This window comes from Polypterus senegalus, chromosome 10 (assembly GCF_016835505.1).
Source record: "Polypterus senegalus isolate Bchr_013 chromosome 10, ASM1683550v1, whole genome shotgun sequence".
NCBI lineage: Eukaryota > Metazoa > Chordata > Cladistia > Polypteriformes > Polypteridae > Polypterus > Polypterus senegalus.
The window spans coordinates 5,275,769-5,297,074 of NC_053163.1; the positions used below are offsets into that span (position 1 = coordinate 5,275,769).

Genomic DNA, 21,306 nt, shown 5'->3' on the forward strand with positions numbered 1-21,306 from the left:
CCGATTTCTATTTAAATATATTCTAATTTTGCCCAATAATGTCTCTGAAAAGGAAAAGAACATTGGCAGAAGAGAAGAGGAGCTTCAATTCCAAATGGGAGCTGGAGTTCTTCATGATGGAGTCAGCAACACATTCTATGATGTGTTTAATCTGCGGTGAAGTTGTGAAGACTGTAAAAAGAGATAATGCAAAGCAGCATTTTCGCCATCACGCGTCACACACATCTGCAAATTTGCAAGGTGAGTCTAGGAAGATCTGTGTAGAGAATTTGAAGAGGCGTTTCCTACAGCAAAAATCGGTCATGTCTACTTTCGTAAAGTCTACGAATAATCGAAGTGAAGCATCCTACAGAGTGGCATATCGTCTTGGTGTTGCAGGGAAGCCTTATTCAGATGGGGAACTCGTTAAAGGGTGCATCATGGACGTTGTTAAGTGTATTCATCCTGGTAAAGAAGCTGACTACTCGTCGATCCCTCTCTCGCGTGATACTGTGCAACGCCGACAATTTGATATTGCCCAGCAGTTAAAGCTTTCTATGCTGGCCAAGGTGAATGAGGAGGAAAGTTTGTTTGCACTGGCTGTCGACGAATCAAAGGACATAAAGGACTCGGCGCAGCTGTTAATCTTCGTTCGCTCTCTGTCTCCTACTTTTGAGTTATGTGAGGATCTTCTCTCCATGGAGATGCTTACTACTCATACTCGTGGAGAAGACATATTTCTTGCAGTGAAGAAAGCCTGCATTCAATCCAGCGTTGATCTGAAAAATCTCCGTGGAATCTGCACAGATGGCGCGCCTGCCATGACCGGTAAGCAACAAGGCCTTGTGGCAAGAATGTCAGATTACTTGTCCAAGGAGCATGGTAATAAACAACTCACCAACCTTCACTGCATCATCCATCAGGAAGCACTCTGTTCAAGATCTGTTGTTTTAGATAATATTCTGAAGGAAGTGAATCGTGTTATCTCGTTTATTCGAGCAAATGCTCTTAACCACCGGCAATTTCTAGAAATTCTACACACGAGTGAATCGTTTGCCGAGGAAATTCCTTATCACACCGACGTTCGTTGGTTGTCTCAGGGAGAAACTTCTCGCCGTGTTCTGCTGTTGCGCAAGGAAATAGTGGAATTTTATTCGATGAAAAACAAGGACTGCCCCTTGCTAAACAATGACTTTCTAACATCTCTGGCGTTTCTGGTTGACTTACTAACGCATGTTAACTATCTCAATCAAAACCTGCAAGGCAAAGCAACAACAGTTTGCCTCATGCACAGAAAAATAAAAGACTTCTGTGACAAATGTCGTCTCCTGAAAAGCCATCTGCAGCAGGGTAATTTCTACCACTTTCCACAACTGACGGCTCTAATTGACAGCAAAGAAGTAAAGCCTGACCAAATTCCTACCGTCCGTTTTTCGGGCACTTTAGACGGCTGTTGCAGGAATTCGCTAACCGTTTTCAAGATTTCGAAAAGATTTCAGCAACAATAAGACTCGTTGCTTCTCCTCATCTGGTGGAGACAGAGAGTGCACCGTTACATCTACAAATGGAGCTAGTAGAGTTGAAGAACAATGAGCAGCTTGTGAAAAAGTTTACGGAAGAAAGCGACCTGCTGGATACGTGGAAATCAGCAGTAGAATACCCACAACTACGAGAACTGGCCAGAAACATTCTCGTTCTTTTCGGAAGCACTTATTTGTGCGAAGCAGCATTTTCCAGAATGAAATATCTGAAAAACAAGTACCGAACCCGATTGGTAGACAGCAATCTAGAGTCTGGAATACGGCTAATGGTCTCCAGCGAGTCCCCTGACTTTGCAAGTCTGTCTGCAAACATGCAAGAGCAAGGAAGCCATTAATGGCGATGTTTTCCAAACTTCCTGAAACAATTGCTGTAAGTAAAGGTTTTTTGTCCTATATGACGTTTCGTAGACATTTTTTACATATGTAGACCAGTAAATTGAATATTGTCAGATATATCATACTCTGTTTTAATGTGTAATCTGTAAATTTTTACATAAATCATAAAACATTATTAAGTTTACTTGGACTTACTGGCGGCCGTTATTAAAGTAAAAAGTCTGTAGTGCGGCCGTTATTAAAGTAAAAAGTCTGTAGTGCGGCCGTCAATAGCGGAAAGGTTGCGCATGCCTGGTTTAGGGGGTCTGCACACCAATGCAACCAGGTTTTTGTAGGATTTGATTTTCCTTTTTTCGCTAAAGAGTTTGATTTGTTTTCGACTTTTTTTGTATAGATTGCAATTTGGGTGGAACAGGTTCCGCCAGAATTTCATTTGGTTTTATTACACAAAGTCTGATTTTGGCAGAGGTGTGTAGATTTTTTTACATCCACTGTAAATACGTTTGGAAAAATAGGATTGTGTCTGCTTAAATATTAAACTGTGTGCTCCAAAACCACACATATATCTTAAGGCAATTGTCACTGTAATCATCTTCCTATGTAAAACACATTGAACTTTATTCCGCTTTTAAATGTGCCAATTAAAAGACTAATTATTACATTTTAAAGGTTTATGCATTAATAAAAGTGATGACTCATGTCCCTGAAGTATGAAATTATTGGATTTATCCTTTCAGGTTTATTCATAGAAGCTGGAAAGCCAGCATTCCAATGAACACTACATGAAGTAACTTGGCTTTGTTCTGTAATCTGATGTGACAACAAAGAAAGATTAATGTGCACACGCTGTTTGACACAAAAAGAGAGAAGAGCAAAATGTCACACAAGGACTCCAGGTCACAAGGAGCTCCAGTAATTTAGGAGTGTCATACACTTGCTCTCCAGTTCAGGTGAACTTAGTCCTAGGGACTCAAAGCATGGACCTGGCTCCTAGAGTATATAATGGCCACTTCATCAGGTCCACTACTTGTTAAAACAAACAACCTTATCAATCCAAACAAACACCACAATCTCAAGATAACGTATTCAAGACTCCACGTACAAACAAAACAATAGTCGATCTTTTACCTATTAGAACCAAACAATATGGAATGATTGTTTTCCTCTAGGGGGCGCTAGCTCCCTGCTTGGAATAAGTTCTTTTTTAATTGCGGCGTCTTAAGTAACCCAAAACTATACAGATATAATATTAAAAGGCGAGAACCCTCCCTTAGTGATACGGCGGTAAGAAATCACACTGGAGAAATAAATTTGTTTAATGACGATTTACGCAGCATTACAAAATGACAAGACTGTTACCGAAGGGGGATCTCGATGTATACAGTCTGCCATTTTCGTCGCTGCGCTGGAAGGATTTTCAGGATCGGACAACGTTATCTCCCATCTGTCCGTCGGCATCAAAGGTGTGCCGGACAATGGTCCAAGGCTTCATACTCTTTCTCCATGTGCAGGGCCCTCTTAGGTAAATCATGGCATTCCAAACAAAGAAAAGAAGATCCAATGTCATGCTGACTCTGACACACAGAAATAGTACAATGCCAATTTTCGTAGCTGTCCCTTTCTCGTCTTCTAATGCTTGCCTAGCAGTTCTAGTTGATGAGCCCCTGTGTGCTAAATCTGGCCTTGTTAGCTGTACATGTGAGAAAAAGCAGATTTATAAAATATTTTGTACAGAACACAGTGACATATTAAAACTCAAACTTATTACAATGATCTGCCTGTTTCTATGCAAGATGCCCTTCTGTGTCTACTTTTAAATCCAGGATGAAGACCCGTTACTTTAGTCAGGCATATCCAGGTTAGCCTTTCATATTTCAGCAATTTGCTAGGCTCGCATATTAAAATTCAAAACAGAACTCTCATTCTGGACTGGCATTGTACCTCCTGTCTTTGGTTTCTCTCCTGCTGTGACACAGCTGTATTACCAAGGCACTGCTCCTAGATTATGGCCTGTTAGGACCACAGATATTAGCAACCTTGCAATCCAAGCATAGATGGATTAAATTCCTTTGATTAGAACTCCTAGAAGTTTAGGAATAAAATGTGCAGGATAGGGTTGGATAAACCGTGACTGTGTCTGTGATAACCTACACTTCAGTCTCTCAGAGATTCAAATCCTCCAGCAATGCTCCTAACTAGACAGATTTATTTTTATTTTCCTCTCCTTGATTATTAAATGGCCATACATCAATTATAAGTGCATTTATATTACCATGAATTATTTTTGTTATTCAAACTTTACACCACTAGTGTGCATGAGGGCAACTCCTTATACAGCCACATGAGACACTGGACCTTGAACTGATAAAGCTAAAAGCCGAGAAGACCAGGCCAGCTTTCCTCTCCTATCAGCTTAGCAAAGACAAGCAAATTTGAATAATATGCATTACTAGTCATTCTAATGAAGTCATTAAAATAAATAAATGCAGCACCACCAAGATGATCACCAAGGTTAGAAGCCAAGCAAGCATTATCTGAACACCGCACCCAACATACCCAACCTCTGTTGCTGATCAAGTCCAGCGCTTTCTGGACACTTTCTATGCCTTTTCAAATGTGACAAGTCACCAAGCCACAAAGAAGGCACCATCTCATCTTGGATCTACAAACATGACAGCTACGCCAGTTTTACTCCAAAGGCCTGCATGATCCACAGAAGAGCATAAAAAAGTGGCCAAAAAAAAATATTGCAATGGTCTCTCTGTTTAATGTGTTTGACAACAAGAACATATGTCCAAAAAAATAGGAGGGTGGCTTGAGCAATGGTTTACAAGTGCTTTGGAATTATTGCATTATTGGAGGAACCAGGAATTCTGCACTTTACTAGAATATTCTGGCATATGCAGGTGGCCTGAAGCTAAAATGTAATTGTGTTATGTGCCAGGACAATGAGGCCAAAACATAAAAGTAAAGTCTATACCCGAATGGCTCAGAAGAAACACAATGCAAGCTGTTGAGTGGCCAAGTCAAAGTCCTGAATTGAACCCAACAGACATACTGAAATGAGCAGTTGACACAAAAGCAATATAAGCGACTGATATCAAATGAGAGGAAGCATTTGGTTGCAGCCATAGTTGTTACAATCTATTATTCAAACTATGGTGGCAATTACTTCTTCACATGGATGATGAGGGCGTTGGATAACTTTGTTCTTTGAATAAAGAGAGTAATGATTTAAAAACTTCATTGTGTGTTCATATTCAGGTTTACCCTTCTCTAATTTTGTATTCTGTCTAAAGGTCTGCAGCCTTTAATTATATAGAACAGGCAAAAACAGAGGGGATTAGGAAGAGAGAAAATACTTTTTCACAGCACTGTAAATCCACGCACAGTAGCAGAGTGACATCTACAGTTGTGCTTGAAAGTTTGTGAACCCTTTAGAGTTTTCTATACGTCTGCATAAATATGACCTAAATCATCATCAGATTTTCACTCAAGTCCTAAAAGTAGATAAAGAGAAACCAGTTAAACAAATGACACAAAAATATTATACTTGGTCATTTATTTATTGAGGAAAAGGATAGAATATCCCATATCTGTGAGTGGCAAAAGTATGTGAACCTCACGGATGATCAGTTAGTCTGAAGGTGAAATTCAAGTCAATGAGATGCCAATCAGGTGTGAGTGGGCACCCTGTGGTATTTAAAGAACAGGATCTATCAAAGTCTGCTCTTAACAACACGTCTGTGGACGTGTATCATGGCACGAACAAAGGAGATTTCTGAGGACCTCACAAAAAGAGTTGATGAATCTCATCGGGCTGGAAAAGGTCACCAAACCATCTCTAAAGAGTTTGGACTCCCATCAATCCACAGTCAGACAGATTGTGTACAAATGGAGGAAATTCAAGACCATTGCTACCCTCCCCAGGAGTGGTCGACCAACAAAGATCACTCCAAGAGCAAGGCACACATGTAATAGTTGGCGAGGTCACAAAGGACCCCAACTGAAGGCCTCTCTCACATTGGCTAATGTTCATGTTCATGAGTCCACCATCAGGAGAACACTGAACAACAATGGTGTGCATGGCAGGGTTGCAAGGAGAAAGCCACTGCTCTCCAAAAAAACATTGCTGCTCGTCTGCAGTTTGCTAAAGATCACGTGGACAAACCAGAAGGCTATTGGAAGAATGTTTTATGGACGGATGAGACCAAAATAGAACTTTTTGGATTTAAATGAAAAGCGTTATGTTTGGAGAAAGGAAAACACTGCATTCCAGCATAAGAACCTCATCTCATCTGTGAAACATGGTGCTGGTAGTATCAAGGTTTGGGCCTGTTTTGGTGCATCTTGGCCAGGACGGCTTGCCTTCAGTGATGGAACAGTGAATTCTGAATTATATCAGAGAATTCTAAAGGAAAATGTCAGGACATCTGTCCATGAACTGAATCTCAAGAGGTGGTGGGTCATGCAGCAAGACAACGACCCTCAGCACGCAAGTCGTTCTACCAAAGAATGGCTAAAGAAGAATAAAGTGAATGTTTTAGAATGGCCAAGTCAAAGTCCTGACCTTAATCCAATCAAAATGTAGTGGAAGGACCTGAAGTGAGCAGTTCATGTGAGGAAACCCACCAACATCCCAGAGTTGAAGTTGTTCTGTACGGAGGAATGGGCGAAAATTCCTCCAAGCCGGTGTGCAGGAATGATCAAAAGTTACTGGAAACGTTTAGTAAGGGGGGTCACAGCAGATACTGAAAGCAAAGGGTCACATACTTCTGCCACTCACAAATATGTAATATTCGATCATTTTCCTTAATAAATAAATGACCAAGTATAATATTTTTGTCTCATTTAACTGGTTTCTCTTTATCTACTTTTAGGACTTGAGTGAAAATCTGATGAGGTTTTAGGTCTCATTTATGCAGAAATATAGAAAATTCTAAAGGGTTCACAAACTACAAGCACAGCTTTATGCTATGATAAGGGATAAGTGCAGGCAGGTGGTAAAAAAAAAAAAGCTTACCTAAATGCAAGTGGACCAGCAGGGTACACAGACAGACGTTAAACTTGAGAAACAAGATGGGACCCTAGCTAAACTCAGTTTAAATTTGATTGGTCCACACGAGTAATGCAATAAGCTCAATACAGAAACACTTCAGAAAGACTTCACCTATTGGTGCTTAATCCTGAGGTAGATTAGCTAAGTCACAGGAAAGGAGCTCCAGGAATTCGCATACCCTTAATTTATGTAGGGCAGATAAGTCGAAGATAAAACCTTTGTTAAAGCTGTGAAAGGAAAGCCCCAACTTTGGCTACTTTAACTTGAAAAGCATCAACGTATTCGAGCACCAGTTTCACCCTAAATGTTAACACAACAGCCAGCCTTTTGTTATGTTTGACATGCATGACTAACACTACAGCTGAAAACAAGACTGAGCAGATTCTTAAATTAGCTGGCCATTCCGCAAACACCACCATCATTTTACTGCTGGTATGCAAACTTACCAAATGATACCGGAAGGTTTTTTCAAACTTCATGTATTTCAGGCAGTACTCGCAAATCCAGAGTTTAGGCTGCTTGCCATAGTCCTCTGGAAATGGTGAGAAGTACCACGCATCGATCTCGTAATGGCCAATTTGGATTTTGTCAACATATTTCACCTTGGTGATCTGTAGAAAAAAAGGACAAAACAAAAAATGAACAGCCAAGAAGGCAGGCAGAAGAGCCCCAACGTGACAGAGAAATGGCCCAACGGTGTCACCGTCATTCTGAAACAGTCAGGTAGCCATTTGTAAAATGGGAGGAGGAGAGGTGACCTGTGGAAAAAAGTGTGCGACGTGCCCCATCGAGTCAATTTAAGGAGCATCTCAAACTCCGTTCAACTCTGATAAGCACATTTTGAAAATATGGGGCTAAAAATTATATTGCTCGTTTCTAGGGATCTTAACGATTAAATGTTGCTTAATTACATTAAGAGTTTAACTTCTTCTTTCGGCTGCTCCCGTTCGGGGTTGCCACAGCGGATCATCTTCTTCCATATCTTTCTGTCCTCGTCATCTTGTTCTGTCACACCCATCACCTGCATGTCCTCTCTCACCACATCCATAAACCTTCTCTTAGGCCTTCCTCTTCTCCTCTTCCCTGCCAGCTCTATCCTTGGCACCCTTCTCCCAGTATACCCAGCATCTCTCATCTGCACATGTCCAAACCAACGCAATCTCGCCTCCCTGACTTTGTCTCCCAACCGTCCAACTTGAGCTGACCCTCTAATGTCCTCATTTCTAATCCTGTCCATCCTCGTCACACCCAATGCAAATCTTAAGAAGAGTTTAACATAACTAATTGTCTCAATTGAATGATTAATTATATTCGCATTGGAAAAGTCACACAGCTGATAGACACACTGACATAGGCGCACAAAGTATTTAAGCTACACACCGACTTGCTTTTTACCTAAATATTGAACAGAAGACAAACATAGCGAAGTTTGCAGACAATTTGACTGAAAGTGTGACAAACTTTACTGTGAGCCATCTAATACAAAACCAGCACTCATATAGCAAAGTACCACGTAGAGAAAAACAAACAAAAAAAAAAAACGACATGTGGCTTATAAAAATCAGACTGAAGAACCCTGCAAAACTAGAAAATTACAAAGGCGGTGCGTACGATACATCACGAGTCATGTTACTGAAAGATACGAGAGCTGAAAATCCAAGTAGCCACCCATCAGTAAACTCCTACAACGGACTTTGGAACCAAGCCAATGACCAACCCATCCCAAGTGTTAAACGAACAACAATTGAATTTGTTCCCATAGCCAGCAAGTCAAACGGACAAACACAACAAAACAAAGGTGCCAACCACCACTGATGAAACACTGTCAACGTGAAGAGATGGGCGATTAGCAAAAATGCTCTCCAACAAAAGGACATACAGGGATGAATGTATTTTTATATATGAATCAATAATTCACCTGGGCATGAACTTCCCGCTTCCCTGCAAATGAAACAAAGCAGACAGGGCCCACCAATTACTTACCGCCTCATGCTCCTTCTCTAAGGCAGCGGTCGTTGGGTCCATTTCTGCGTAAGTCTGTTAAAAATGGAGATGGTACAAACACATAATATTAAGATCACTCACTTTTAATAAAAAAAAAAAATCTTATTTACAATTGCCACTAAATAAGTCATATTTCTCACAGTCTGACAGAGACACCCCATGTCACCTTTAGCAAAAATAACACGCAATTCTAAGGAGGGGCAGCAGAGCTTAATTGGACTGAACTCAATGTTTCTCAATGAAGCAACTTAGGACAGTCGTGCATAAAGCCTTTATTTATATGAGCTTCACCACATCAATTCCCAAAGTTTTTTTTTTTTTGTTTTTTCTGTCCTCCCTGGCCATCTGCCCTTACTTTAATTCTGTGTTAATGAGTTTTGTCATATTTTAATTCCTACTTTGTCTTTTTTCTCTTTCTTCATCATGTAAAGCACTACATTATTTGTATGAAAATGTGCTCTATAAATAAATGTTGTCGTTGACAGATATCAGTACGACAATTAAGTATTTGCTTTTACTTTAGGCTCAGTCATCCATCTGAAAACACTGGGCCTGTAGCCTAATCGGCTAACCAACTTGTACATTACAGGGTCCCAGAGTGATGGGACATCATGTCAGCACTGAACAGTCAATCTATCATAACATAGTGGTTATAGAAAATAATCCCCCCGCTTCAAAAAATTCCCATTTTGTTTGCTTTACAGCCTTAAATGAGAACACATAAACCAATATTTTTTCCAGCTTTACTTTCTCAATGCAATTTACAACATCCAAGTGAAAGATATCACAGCTACAGTTCAGAAGAATAAAAAGAAAAAAAAAAATCAAAAACAAGACCCACTGAGATTAATAAAGGATCACCCCCCTCGTAAACTCACTCAGGTGTCAGTGCCCACCATTTCCATTGCGGTTACTGGCTGTGCTCAGCTGTAATCCATGCGATTAGAGGTGTTGTTCCTGGTCCTTTCATCCCCTTGCTTGGTAGAGCAGTTGACAGCAAAGAGCCGACTATGGGTGGCAGGCCACTTTCAGAAGATCTCAGAGATAAAGTTGTGGACAGACATAAGGCAGGAGATGGAGACAAAAACATCTGAAAGGCTTTATCAATCCCAAGGAGCTCAGTAAAGTCCATCATAAAGAAGTGTTTGGTGCTACTAGGACCCTCCCTGGATCCTCCAAACTGGATGGAAGAGCAAGAAGGAAACTGGTAAGAGTGGCTACTTTGAAGGAGTTACAGGATTTGATGGCAAAGAGTGGTCATTAATGGTGTGCAGGTGACAATTTCAGGAGCGCTCCACAATGGTGGCTTGTTCAGGAGGGTCACAAGGAAAAAGCCACTTCTTAAGAAAGGCCACATGAAGGCTCGTTTGAGTTTTGCCAGAACGCATCTTGAAGATTCTGATGTCAAATGGAAAAAGGTCTTCTGGTCAGACGAGACCAAAATCAAACTATCTGGTCTCAATACCAAACGGTACACCAATGCAGCTCACCATACCGACAGTAAAGCATGGAGGGGGCAGCATCCTGTTGTTTTGGCGCCCTGGGGCTCTTTTTAGGGTAGAAGGAAAAATGGATGGGGCAAAATACCGTCAAATTGTTAAGGAAAACCTGCTACCCTCTGCCAGAAAGTTGAAGATGGGCAGAACGTTCACCTTTCAACACGATAACGACCTGAAGCACACAGCAAAACTGACCACCCAGTGGCTGAAGGAGAAAAACGTGAATGTCCTGGAGTGGCCAGTCAGAGCCCAAAGCTAAATCACAGTGAAAATGTGTTTAAAGATTTGAAGATCGCAGTCCACCAACGCTCACCATCCAATTTGACCGAACTTGAACAGTTCTGTGAAGAAGAGTGGGGGGCAAATATTACACAATCTAGATGTGCAAAGCTGATAGAGAAGAATTTCAACAGACTCAAGGCTGTCATTAAAACAAAAGGTGGGTCAACAAAATGACACCGACAATGGGGGATTGGGTGTGGTGTTATGGGTCCACAGCTCGTGGAGAAAAGGCCATTGATTTTAAATAAATAATCACCGCACCAGCGGCTTGGTGAGGGCGTTGTTAGCGAGCAGCGGGGCAGTCGTCGATGTGGCGTTTCTCACCGTGTGCACAGGTGAGGAACTGCCCACATTCGTGATTGCTCCGTGGCTAATGCTGCAGCTGTGATGGCCCCTCACGCTTTTTAAAAGAAGCGCCAAGTCGGTTGGGGAGAGAGAGAATCGATTAGAGAAAAGCGTTCGGGAAGAAAAGCGTTGGAGAGAAAGGAAAGGAGGGCGGAGGTTACCGGGAGCAGGAGAGGAAGCAGGTCGGTGAGAGGGAGAGAGCCGCGAAGAAGCGGCGGACGTGCGGCGAATGGCTTCGTGGACAGCTGCATGGAAGCTGGGTGTTAGGCCGACACCCATGTGTTTGTGTTGATGTCGCTCCGCTGGCGAGCAGGTAGCGGGAGTGACCAAGGTGAAAGCGACGAGCCGCAGAAGGCCGCAGAAAGGCAGCGGAAGTCGGGAGGCTTGGAGTGGCAGTCCTTGGTGTGAGCGTCCTGGAGACCAAGGAGTCCAAGTCTCGAGGCTGGGATGAGAGCCAAACCGAAGCCAGGGATCGGGAGGTCTCCAGTCTTGCGTGTGTTTGAGGAGGGCAGCTGTAGAGAGCGTCTTGCCTGCTGCTTGGCCCATACGGGATAAGCAGGTGAGACGCTAACAGAAGAGCACCGGATTTGTTTTTGTTTTAAAGACAGCTTCCTAAAAAGATTTTAACCTCTCGTTTTTAAGGATTGTTTTTTTTCTATTTATTGGTTTTACTCCACGTTCTTTTTATGGATTATTTATTTAATGAATTGTGAAGACCTGCACTATTTATGAACTTTGTTTTTGTTGACTGTTTTAAATAAAAGCACTTTTGCACTGTATACCTTCCCCTTGCTGGAATCATTTGCCTCCATTGACTAGCTCACTCGGCAACATTATCGACGGTGTTGGGTTCAAGGGTTCCCAAACATCAAAGGGAGTGTGGAGCCAGAACCCACATCGTCACAGGGGGATGTGATCCTTTATTAATCTCAGTAGGTCTTGTTTTTGATTTTTTTTTTTAATTCTTCTGAACTGTAGCTGTGATGTCTTTCACTTATATGTTACAGGTTGCATTGAGTAAGTAAAGCTGGGAAGAAATATTTTTTCTGTGTGTGTTTTCATTTAAGGCCGTAAAGCAAACAAAATGGGAATATTTTTAAGGGGGGGGGGTTCTTTTCTATACCCACTGTATATGTGCCGCCAGTTAAGAGTTACCAATATGCCTTAAAACACACCATAGACAAATAAGAACCAACACTTTGTAACTGCTTACTTAGAAAGATAAACTGCCTAAACTTAAACCAAAATGGTTCCAGACATCCTAACAAACGTTTTAGTGAACTGGTACATTTTGCACACCTTCTGCACGTGGTTAATCTCGTCATGCTTGCGCTTCTGGTTCCTTGTGATCTTCCTCTCTGGCTGCTCAGTCAGCTCGCTCATATACTGATCCGTGTTCTTCTGCACGGCCTCCTTCACCGTCTTTGTGAGGGCCAGCCTGTTCTTGTCCACCCACTCATCCAGGCGTCTGTTAACTAAAGGTGAGCAAGAAGAAGAAGAACCTCAGTGGTGCTGCATGTTAAAAGAGGTTAGATGTGGCAGGTTGTGCGAGTTAGGAAAAGCGAAAGAAAGAATTTTCACTCTCACAAGAACTGCAAATAGTTCTGCCAACATTTCCAGGTTGTTATAAAGCAAAATACTTTTTTTTTTTTTTTGCAGACTTACAGCCCACATAATGCACGTAAAACTCTTCCCGGCCCTCTTGCTCATTCAGTCTGGACTGGATCACCTCTGCAGAGTCTGCAAAAGAAGAAAGAGGAGACGTTTTGAATGGCTCACATACATTTTCCCCACTAGAGGGCCCCAATGCCCCCAACATTAACACTTCCTTGTTAGAAACTGAACAATATTTTGTTTTGCCTTCAGCTATTGTGTCATTTCTCTATCTGTCTGTAAAATTGATTATGTGGGTTTTGGCCTAGGAATTTCTGCAGCACCTATTAACATGTGCAATGCGCCATCTGTTGAAATGCATCAAAACTTTGGCTTGTATGACAAATGAACCGGATTAAGTGGATTTGAAAATATATGTTTCATATTAATGACATGCACTGCATTTTTCATTACCAATAGATGGTACATCACAACCTTTTACACTTTTGTGGAGATTCCGATAAAAAGAAAAAAAAAAAGATTTACTATCATTATAGTAATGATTGTTTTCTGCCGGTCTACTTGTGGCCTCAGTTATGTGGTTTTAAAGACAACAGAAAAAAATCCTTGCTACACCAAACACAACCAATTCTCTAAAAGTGAAATAGGGTCAGGCCTCGATATGCCAAGTGTTAAGCATTCTTATTGACTGGCCAACAAACCAAAAAGCTTGGATTATTTTTCTTTTGTAGTGAAGAATTTTAAAATTACCCAGCCACAGGGGGGACACAAACCAGTGGGTTTCTTCGTGCCGGTCCCCAAGCCTGGCTAAATGGGGAGGGTTACGTCAGGAAGGGCATCCGGTGTAAAATTTTGCCAAATCAATATGCAGACAGAAATTTTGGATGATCCGCTGTGGCAACCCCTAACGGGAGCAGCCGAAAGAAGAAGTAGTGATGAATTTTAAATCACTTTTTACACCATTTGAACCTTACTGGTGCCCAGAGAAACCCTGATAAAAAGGAGAAAAAAAAAAAAGACATGGGTTTATTTAAAAATAACAAAACAATAATACCACCACTAACCATCATGAGTGGTGAAGCAGAACCACCAACAAACAGGAAAAAAAACTCCTTCCTCCTCTGGGCCTTAATCTAACAGGGAGAACAAACAGCGAACCACCTGGACTGGGACGCAAGTGCGTCATTCTTTACTTTGGATGTCCAGCAGATGGCGCTAAGCTTCAAGCATACAATGAAGATTTCACTTCCAAAATTTATGGACTTCGGCCTTCTGATCACAGAAATCGCCCTGCAAATTGTATCAATTTTCCTATTTTATTGAAAATACCTATTTTTTGTGATTTTCTCTGATATCTTAGTATACACACTTAGTGCAGCACAATGACTACAACTGGATCATCAAGTCATTATGTCACATCACTTAAAACAAACGTTAAGGGTGAGTGAAAAACTGTGCGAGATGCCCAGCCATAACAGAGCATTCGCATAAAAACATTTAAATATAAAATTCACCAAATAAACACATTACTACCCAAGTACACACTCAGACATGCCGACTACTCGTACAATATTCAACACAGATAAATAAAAATAGTTGTGCTGCAATTAAATGTAGACATGAAGGAAGCGCAGCATTAACTGGGGGGGGGTCTGTTTAATAAAGTTTTGATCCCAGTCACTATGCACAACTCAGCATCCCAACAGCTTGATGAGAGACAGCCTGACAATGACAGCACCACCTGAAGGTAATAATGGGGGCGGCTCAGGACTTGGATGACTGGGGCCATTGGAGAGTTTTCTAGCTCTCCCTAGACCAGGGGTCTCCAATGCGTCGCTCGAGAGCTACTGGTAGCTTGTCAAAGGGTTAATGAATCCTACATAAACATGAAAACTTGATTAGTCACATTAGGGCTGGGCGATTGTTCCAAAAAAATCATATCACGATCCTTTTAACACAAAATCGCGATCCACAATCTGAATTGCAATCTCTCTTTTCAATGTGGCGTACGCTTAAGAGAATATCCGGACTCCAACTCATCAAGACCTAAGTAACACGTTATTTTAAATATCAAACAATGTTGAATTCAATTGTTCTCTCGTTTGCTAGCTAAGCGGAGTTAAGGAACACACCCTGAAGCTGGCGAGTGAGTGAGGAGAGCTACCCCAGCCTTGGCCTGTTGTGTGGATCTCGGATTTGTGCAAATAAATCGGTACCGCAAGCGAACTATGATACACAATGAAATGAGAGAAGTCGTCGCAGCTGGAATGTTCAAGCAAAATCACAGAAAAAAAAAAACATCTCAATTCCGTTAAGAAGTTCTCTCGTGCAAAGCAGACAGGCAGGCAGATGTTGGATTTTATATATTAGTAAACCTTCAAAATATTGTGCAGTTAAAGTCTCGACAGCATTTCTGGAGCTTAGTAGAGCCTGATAACGATAAGAATCTTTACCAAGCAGCTCTGAAAATGTCTGCTTTGTTTGGGTCTCCACCTCTGTGAGTCTGACGTGAATGTCACTCAGAACACGACTGACAGACGAACATTTAAATGACTCCATAAGAGTGACCCTGAGTGGCTCCACTCCACCATACAGCTCAGTGCCACTCATCTGACTGACTAAAAAACAGATCACGCATGCGACTGGACATCTGAATAAACTGACACAGTGACATAGGACTTCTTCATTTGTCATTTTGTCACATCTGTGGATTTGTTTTGACAGCATTCAGGTTTTAATTCAGTAGTGTGAGAGGCACTAGAAACAGACGTACAAAATGCACTTGCAGGCGAAATCAGTATTTTGTGTGAGGTTTTAATGCAAAAATGGGAGTTGTGGACACCAAGATTTTGTAAACGTTCAGGCAAAACAAGCTTATTCAGTTTGTTTGGGTTGAAATAAGCGATGAGAAGAAACGTTGGAAAACATGAGGAGCTCTCAGCCATTTTCATTTTGTAAAAGTAGCTCTTCTGGCCTAGACACCGCCTCATATACAGTTTGGGTCTTGTAGGTTAGGAACCTCACCCTCTGATGATTCTTTAGACACAATGCAGCAAATTCTGCAAAGCAGAGAAAAAAAAAATTACAGGCACTGCTCCTAGGAATGAAGCTTGGAGCGACCAAGTCCTGTGGCTTCATTTGTGAATGAGACGGCCACGCTAAAGAACTGGCCGCTCTGTTAGTATTTGGTTCCAGGCAAAGTGAGGCACAGAAATCATTTGTGGACCCAACTAAGATGTTTTTCCTTCCTTTTCATATAAAACTTGGACTGATGAAACATTTCATGAAAGCATTTCAGTATTTGAGACAGGCGTGTCCAGGAATAACTGATGGCAAGATTATGGAAGGCATTCGTCTGTGGGTCCACAAATCAGACACACCATTGATGACGATTGCTTTTAAGATCTGCAGGAAATGAATTCAAGGATGCCGCTGAGAATTTTCTTGCCAACTACGGAGCACCAAACTATATCCGGCGGATTGGCAACATGCTTCAAGTATCCAAAAACCTGAAGCGGAACCCGTCGCTAAAGATTCACACTCTGCATTCACAATTTAGACTTTGGCCCTGCCAGTCACAAACTCTGTGAAAGGTTTAACGAAGACATTGTAATGATGAAAGAGCAGCGTGGGAGCAAATGGAATCCATCAGTGCTGGCCAACTATCACTGGACGGTGAAATGAGGAGCACCAGATGCCACGTTCAAATGAAAATCAGCTGGATAATATTTGTAGCTCAATCGAACTAACGCAACGTGCCGGCATCATTAAGCGATTAAACACACTATACAGTAAGAGTGGGTTAATGTTATGTTTCTCGAAGTTTCTTTGTGACACAGTCAATCAAAAATGACATTTGTGTTCAGCCTGAATCTGTCCATCATAATTGAATTTCTCTCAGAAAGCAAAACTATTTGTGATAAAGGAAAAAAAACAAAAACTTGTCCATTGTCATCATCTACGCACAGAGTATAAATAAAGCTCTTTTAAATTGTGCAACTTTCCTCTTTGTTCTAACAGCTGAACTTTACAGATGAGATTAACTGTCGTTGTCAAAGGCACACCTCGTAAACTTGTTTTACCCCTTTAACTAATACGGGTTTCATAATTCATATGTTTTGCCCGTGGAGTTTGCGTCTGGAGCCTTTCCTGGACCGACTTGGGCCGAGGTATTAAAAACCCTACAGTCTCCTTTGTAAAACACGATGCAGGCTTTCATAGTGCTTCAATGCCCCTGGGGTTCTTTTTATTATTTTCAATAACAAATCTGGAGGTTCTCTCAACTTAACTAAGAGTGACGCTCGTTTCCTCCACGATGGGCTCAGAAGTACCCCACAGAGAGGCAGGTTCACTTTGCCACCAGCATGTAAGCACATAACACCCTCCTTTGCTGCTCTGCCCATCACCACTAGCCCCTCATCCTCCATGCCAGGCAGGCCCGTGCCACCACTCCACTCCTGAATTCCTGCTTGAGTTGAATAGACTCCTTTTCATTCCTGACGTGACGCGCTTGCAGGTCGACCCGACGGTTACTTCAGGACTGGACTCGCAAAGTAAAACTCCTGGGGGTTCATCCCTTTCAAGCCCTACTGCACGTGTATCGGCTGTCTAACCTTTAAAGGGGAGGGGGCCCAGATTTCATCAGGCTGCTTTCTCCTCCCGATTGCCGTGGCACCCCTTGCTAACACACACACACACCTAGTCCAGGGCTTCTAAAAGTGAACTTTCAGTGCACAGGATTTGTGGGACCGCTAAAGACCAACTGAGTTTTGTTACGAGCCGGTCTGGACGCAGATGTTTCTTCCACCTCAACCATCCTGCTTGATGCTTTACTGCATGTATTTTTCAAAACATGCAAATCAAACCAAGCAGCATAAAAGTTGGCAAGTTAAAAAAAAAAAAAATTAATAGTTTATTTACATTTCTTAACTGGAAGTCAGGATATGATATACTCATCAAAAGAAATGCTCAACTGCTTGCAGGATGTGGTTCGCTCAACCAGAATTCTGACCTCATCAATTACACAAGTTTTTACATTTTTACTTTTAAAGTCTATAACCATTGCTTTCATTCATTTTTAACACTTCTCATATTAAATGAAAATTATCGGAGCATCATTTAATAAAATACAATGTCTCACTTTTCAAAATCTCCCGGGATGAAATGTCACGTTCTACAAGTAAACCGGCGTCACATCGGCAGCATACTTAAGGCAATGAAATGCCAGAGCAAAGATTAACCCTAATGGCTGGAAATCTGTGAAAAACAAACAGAATAAACTTGAAATGTATGTTTCGTTACCTCCTCTCCCGAGGATTTGGTCTACTTTAAATGAACAGAAATGTAAATCCGTTAAGATCTCGGACAGCATGTCACACCTTGCTCACCCACCCTCAGGCTAGTCAACAGTACAGTGTGCGGCGCACGAGATCGACAATATTAACCCATGTAGTCAGTAGTAACAGGGCTCTAGAGTGCCACCAATTCGGTTGCACGTGCGACCTAATTTTTCAATGGTGCGACTAAAAAAAAATCAAAGGTTGCACCGGTGCGACCAGCCGTTCGAGGGGGAAAAAAACGAAACTCCGTGACTCTTAAAGTCTCCCTGTTGTTCAACAACAGACACACATTAGGCCCATATCGTGGTCTGAACCAATCAGAGATAGTGAAGGGCGGATCCCACCCCCCCTCTGATTGGCCGTGGTCCAGATATTCCTGTACGTGTGTGTACGTTTGAAAATGCATGTGATGCAGTCAGACAGAGAGAGGCGAGTAGCCCATCAGGTAAACAGTGGATGTAGCTGCGGATTAGGAGAGAAGATGAAAAGAACGATTGACAGCTTTTTCGTTAAGAATGTTAAGTTAGGGCCTGATCCGTCCGAAAATCATAACCAATGCTCTGACACGGAGCCATCAACCTCCCAAGTTATAGCAAGCCCTGGTCCGGAGACGGCATTAGATAATGAGCCACATACGATCGAGTCCGAGCCCACTGAAATTAAAAGGGTAAAGTGTATACATTTGAAAAGAGTGGCTTGACCAGTTTCCCTGGCTAAGATACAGTAAAGCCGATAATATAATGCACTGCATTTACTGTAAAGAGTGTGGGAAGACCATGGCCGGCAGTAGTGCATTTGTGACTGGTTCTAATACATTTAGAATTGAAACGCTGAAAAAGCACAATGCATCTATAAAACACATTACATGCCGCGATAAATGCACTGCTCAAGTGTCCCCTCTCCCCGCTGCCTTTCAGCGGCAGGCAGCAACAAACAGATCATCAGGCGAGGCCGAGATGATAATTAAGTTTAAGCGTTGCCTACAATATTGCAAAAGAAGAACTTCCCTTCACTAAATTCAAGTCCGAAATAATTCTTAAGAAAAATGGCTTGAACGTAAACCCGACGTACAGCAATGATGTTGCTTGCGCCCAATTTATAGGAGTCATCGCAGATACATTGGAAAAAAAAGACGTCTGTGCAAATTGCGGACAATGCGTACATGGCAATCCTGATCGACGGAGACACAGATATCGCCACAAAGGAATGCGTCAATGTACGCGTCGTATCTTGCGGAGAGGAAGACCGGTGAATATACTTATTGGACACATTGAGGTCGAGCATGCTCATGCCCAAGTCTGGAAGATTTTGATGCTAGAGAGAGTGTGGCCAGCTGGTTTAGTCAAGGCCAAAGATCAAGAAGGCCAAACTACAGGAGTTGGCCATCCGGGGGGCATGTGACTGCAATGGAGGATAGTCCATAAGACATTGAGCCATGAGATGTTCAGTTTGAAGCCCTTAAAACACTTAATTTAGATTTTCTTTTTAGTTAAATTTATCTTGAGATTTTTTAAGTTTAAATTTGAGCTCAGTAAAGCACTTTAAGCACCAACACTTTTTCAGTAAGTTACCTTTCTTGTAGAATTGTGCTTGCCTTCAAATAAAGAACTTTATATTGACCAGATTGTTAGTTAATCATTTACAAGTCAATATTGCCTATATGGACAGCGATTAAAAAAAAAAAACATAAATAAAGTGAACTTGTAAAACTGTGGTGTTAAATGTGATGCGGTTGAAAATTTGGGTGCAACTAAGAAAAAAAGTTAGGCGCACCAGTGCAAAAAGTTAGTCTAGAGCCCTGAGTAATGACGGAAAAAAAGTGTTAATCTTTTGTTTTCATGCAGAACGGAGACAAATTAGACAGAATAGGCATCTATGATGACCACTACTTGACAACAGCAAACCACCCAAGAAAGGAGGGAGGGTAAAAAAAAAACAATAAAAACCCAAAATGACACTGCCCGTGTTGCACAATCCGCACATCAAGTCACCCAGTCATATGCTCACAACAGGCAAAAAGGCATTTTTTGCTAAAATATTATTAAATAAGTACATCTGGAAATTCAGCGCACTAAACACAGAGGAAACACATTCACTCTGAATCAGAACCTTTGAACTGAAGATCCTACCTCTGTCCGCCATTCATACATGCGTGAAGTTACCCGGTAAGCACATCTTTTTACTAAAATATTCTTATACAAAAATGAAACAGGCTGAGACACAAACGAGTATCTGAACTGAAGAACCCCCTCACTCCACATATTGGTCACATATGCAGCCCAGTAACAGCTTATTCATTGGATTTCATGTGACATCAACATTATCTAGTTCACCGAGAGACGAGGACAACTAAAGATTAAAAAACTAAAGCGAGTTACACCCTACCTTTCATTTAACCGACAACCTGTGCTTATTTGCTATCCAGCTTTTTTATTTAAAGTTAAACTAACTAATTCCTACATGGCAGGGGAAGGCTATAAAAAGACACTAAAGCAGTTCGAGCAAAAGAATTTCACAGTTTCAGTAGCTCAGTGGATTTTTTTCTCCCTAAACAATAAAAACCATCACTTAAAAACTGCATTTTGTTTTTACTTGTGTTATATTTGACTAATGGTTAAATGTGTTTGATGATCAGAAACATTTTGTGTGACAAACATGCAAAGGATAAGAAATCAGGAAGGGGGCAAATAGTTTTTCACACCACTGTAGATCTTTATTTGTGCCCAGGGGGAAATTTAGCTTAACACAGAAGCTTTTACATAAATAGGTAGTAGGTAAATAAATACAAACACAATAATTATAAAGCAAGAAATAATACAAAAAAAACACACCTGACTTGGCAGTCCCAGGGATGGGTTATTCAAGCATAAGGCTATGGGTATAATAGACCCCAGTGGCATTTCCTGACACGCTTCTCCCTAATAATTTGCTGGCTGAAAGATCACGTTAGTCTGTCAGAGAGAGGAGGTGCAGCGTTGTTCAAAATGGCACTCGGGGCTGTTTGAATTCTCTCCTTCTCCAGGGGGTCCAGAGTGTGTCCTGTAACTGAACTTGCCCTTTTAATCTGCTGATCTGATGATTTGGTGGGCCTCTCTTAAAATTATGCCTACCGGCCCAGTACACCACAGCTCTGAAAACTGCACTGGCCTACACAGAGTTCTACAAGATGTGAACGATGGCACTTCCCACATTAAAGAAACGCAATCACCTGAGGAAAAAGAGCAACAACATCTTGGAGTGCCACAATGGCTGCAACACTTCACTTGAACCATGTTTTAAATTAGAATTTGCTTAAGTACTTGCTGACT

At 41.6% G+C, this 21,306-nt stretch overlaps 1 protein-coding gene across 1 annotated transcript in view; it reads right to left on the minus strand.

Annotated features, from left to right (window-relative positions):
• Nucleotides 1-21,306, minus strand: part of kat8 (K(lysine) acetyltransferase 8) — a 46,538-nt gene that overhangs the window by 16,876 nt on the left and 8,356 nt on the right. Inside the window, exons 2-5 of the mRNA XM_039764984.1 lie at nt 12,711-12,785; nt 12,345-12,520; nt 8,899-8,952; nt 7,362-7,526 (exon numbers count right to left, since the gene is read on the minus strand). Coding sequence (XP_039620918.1) covers nt 7,362-7,526; nt 8,899-8,952; nt 12,345-12,520; nt 12,711-12,785 — 470 coding nt within the window. The remainder of the gene's footprint in view (nt 1-7,361; nt 7,527-8,898; nt 8,953-12,344; nt 12,521-12,710; nt 12,786-21,306) is intronic.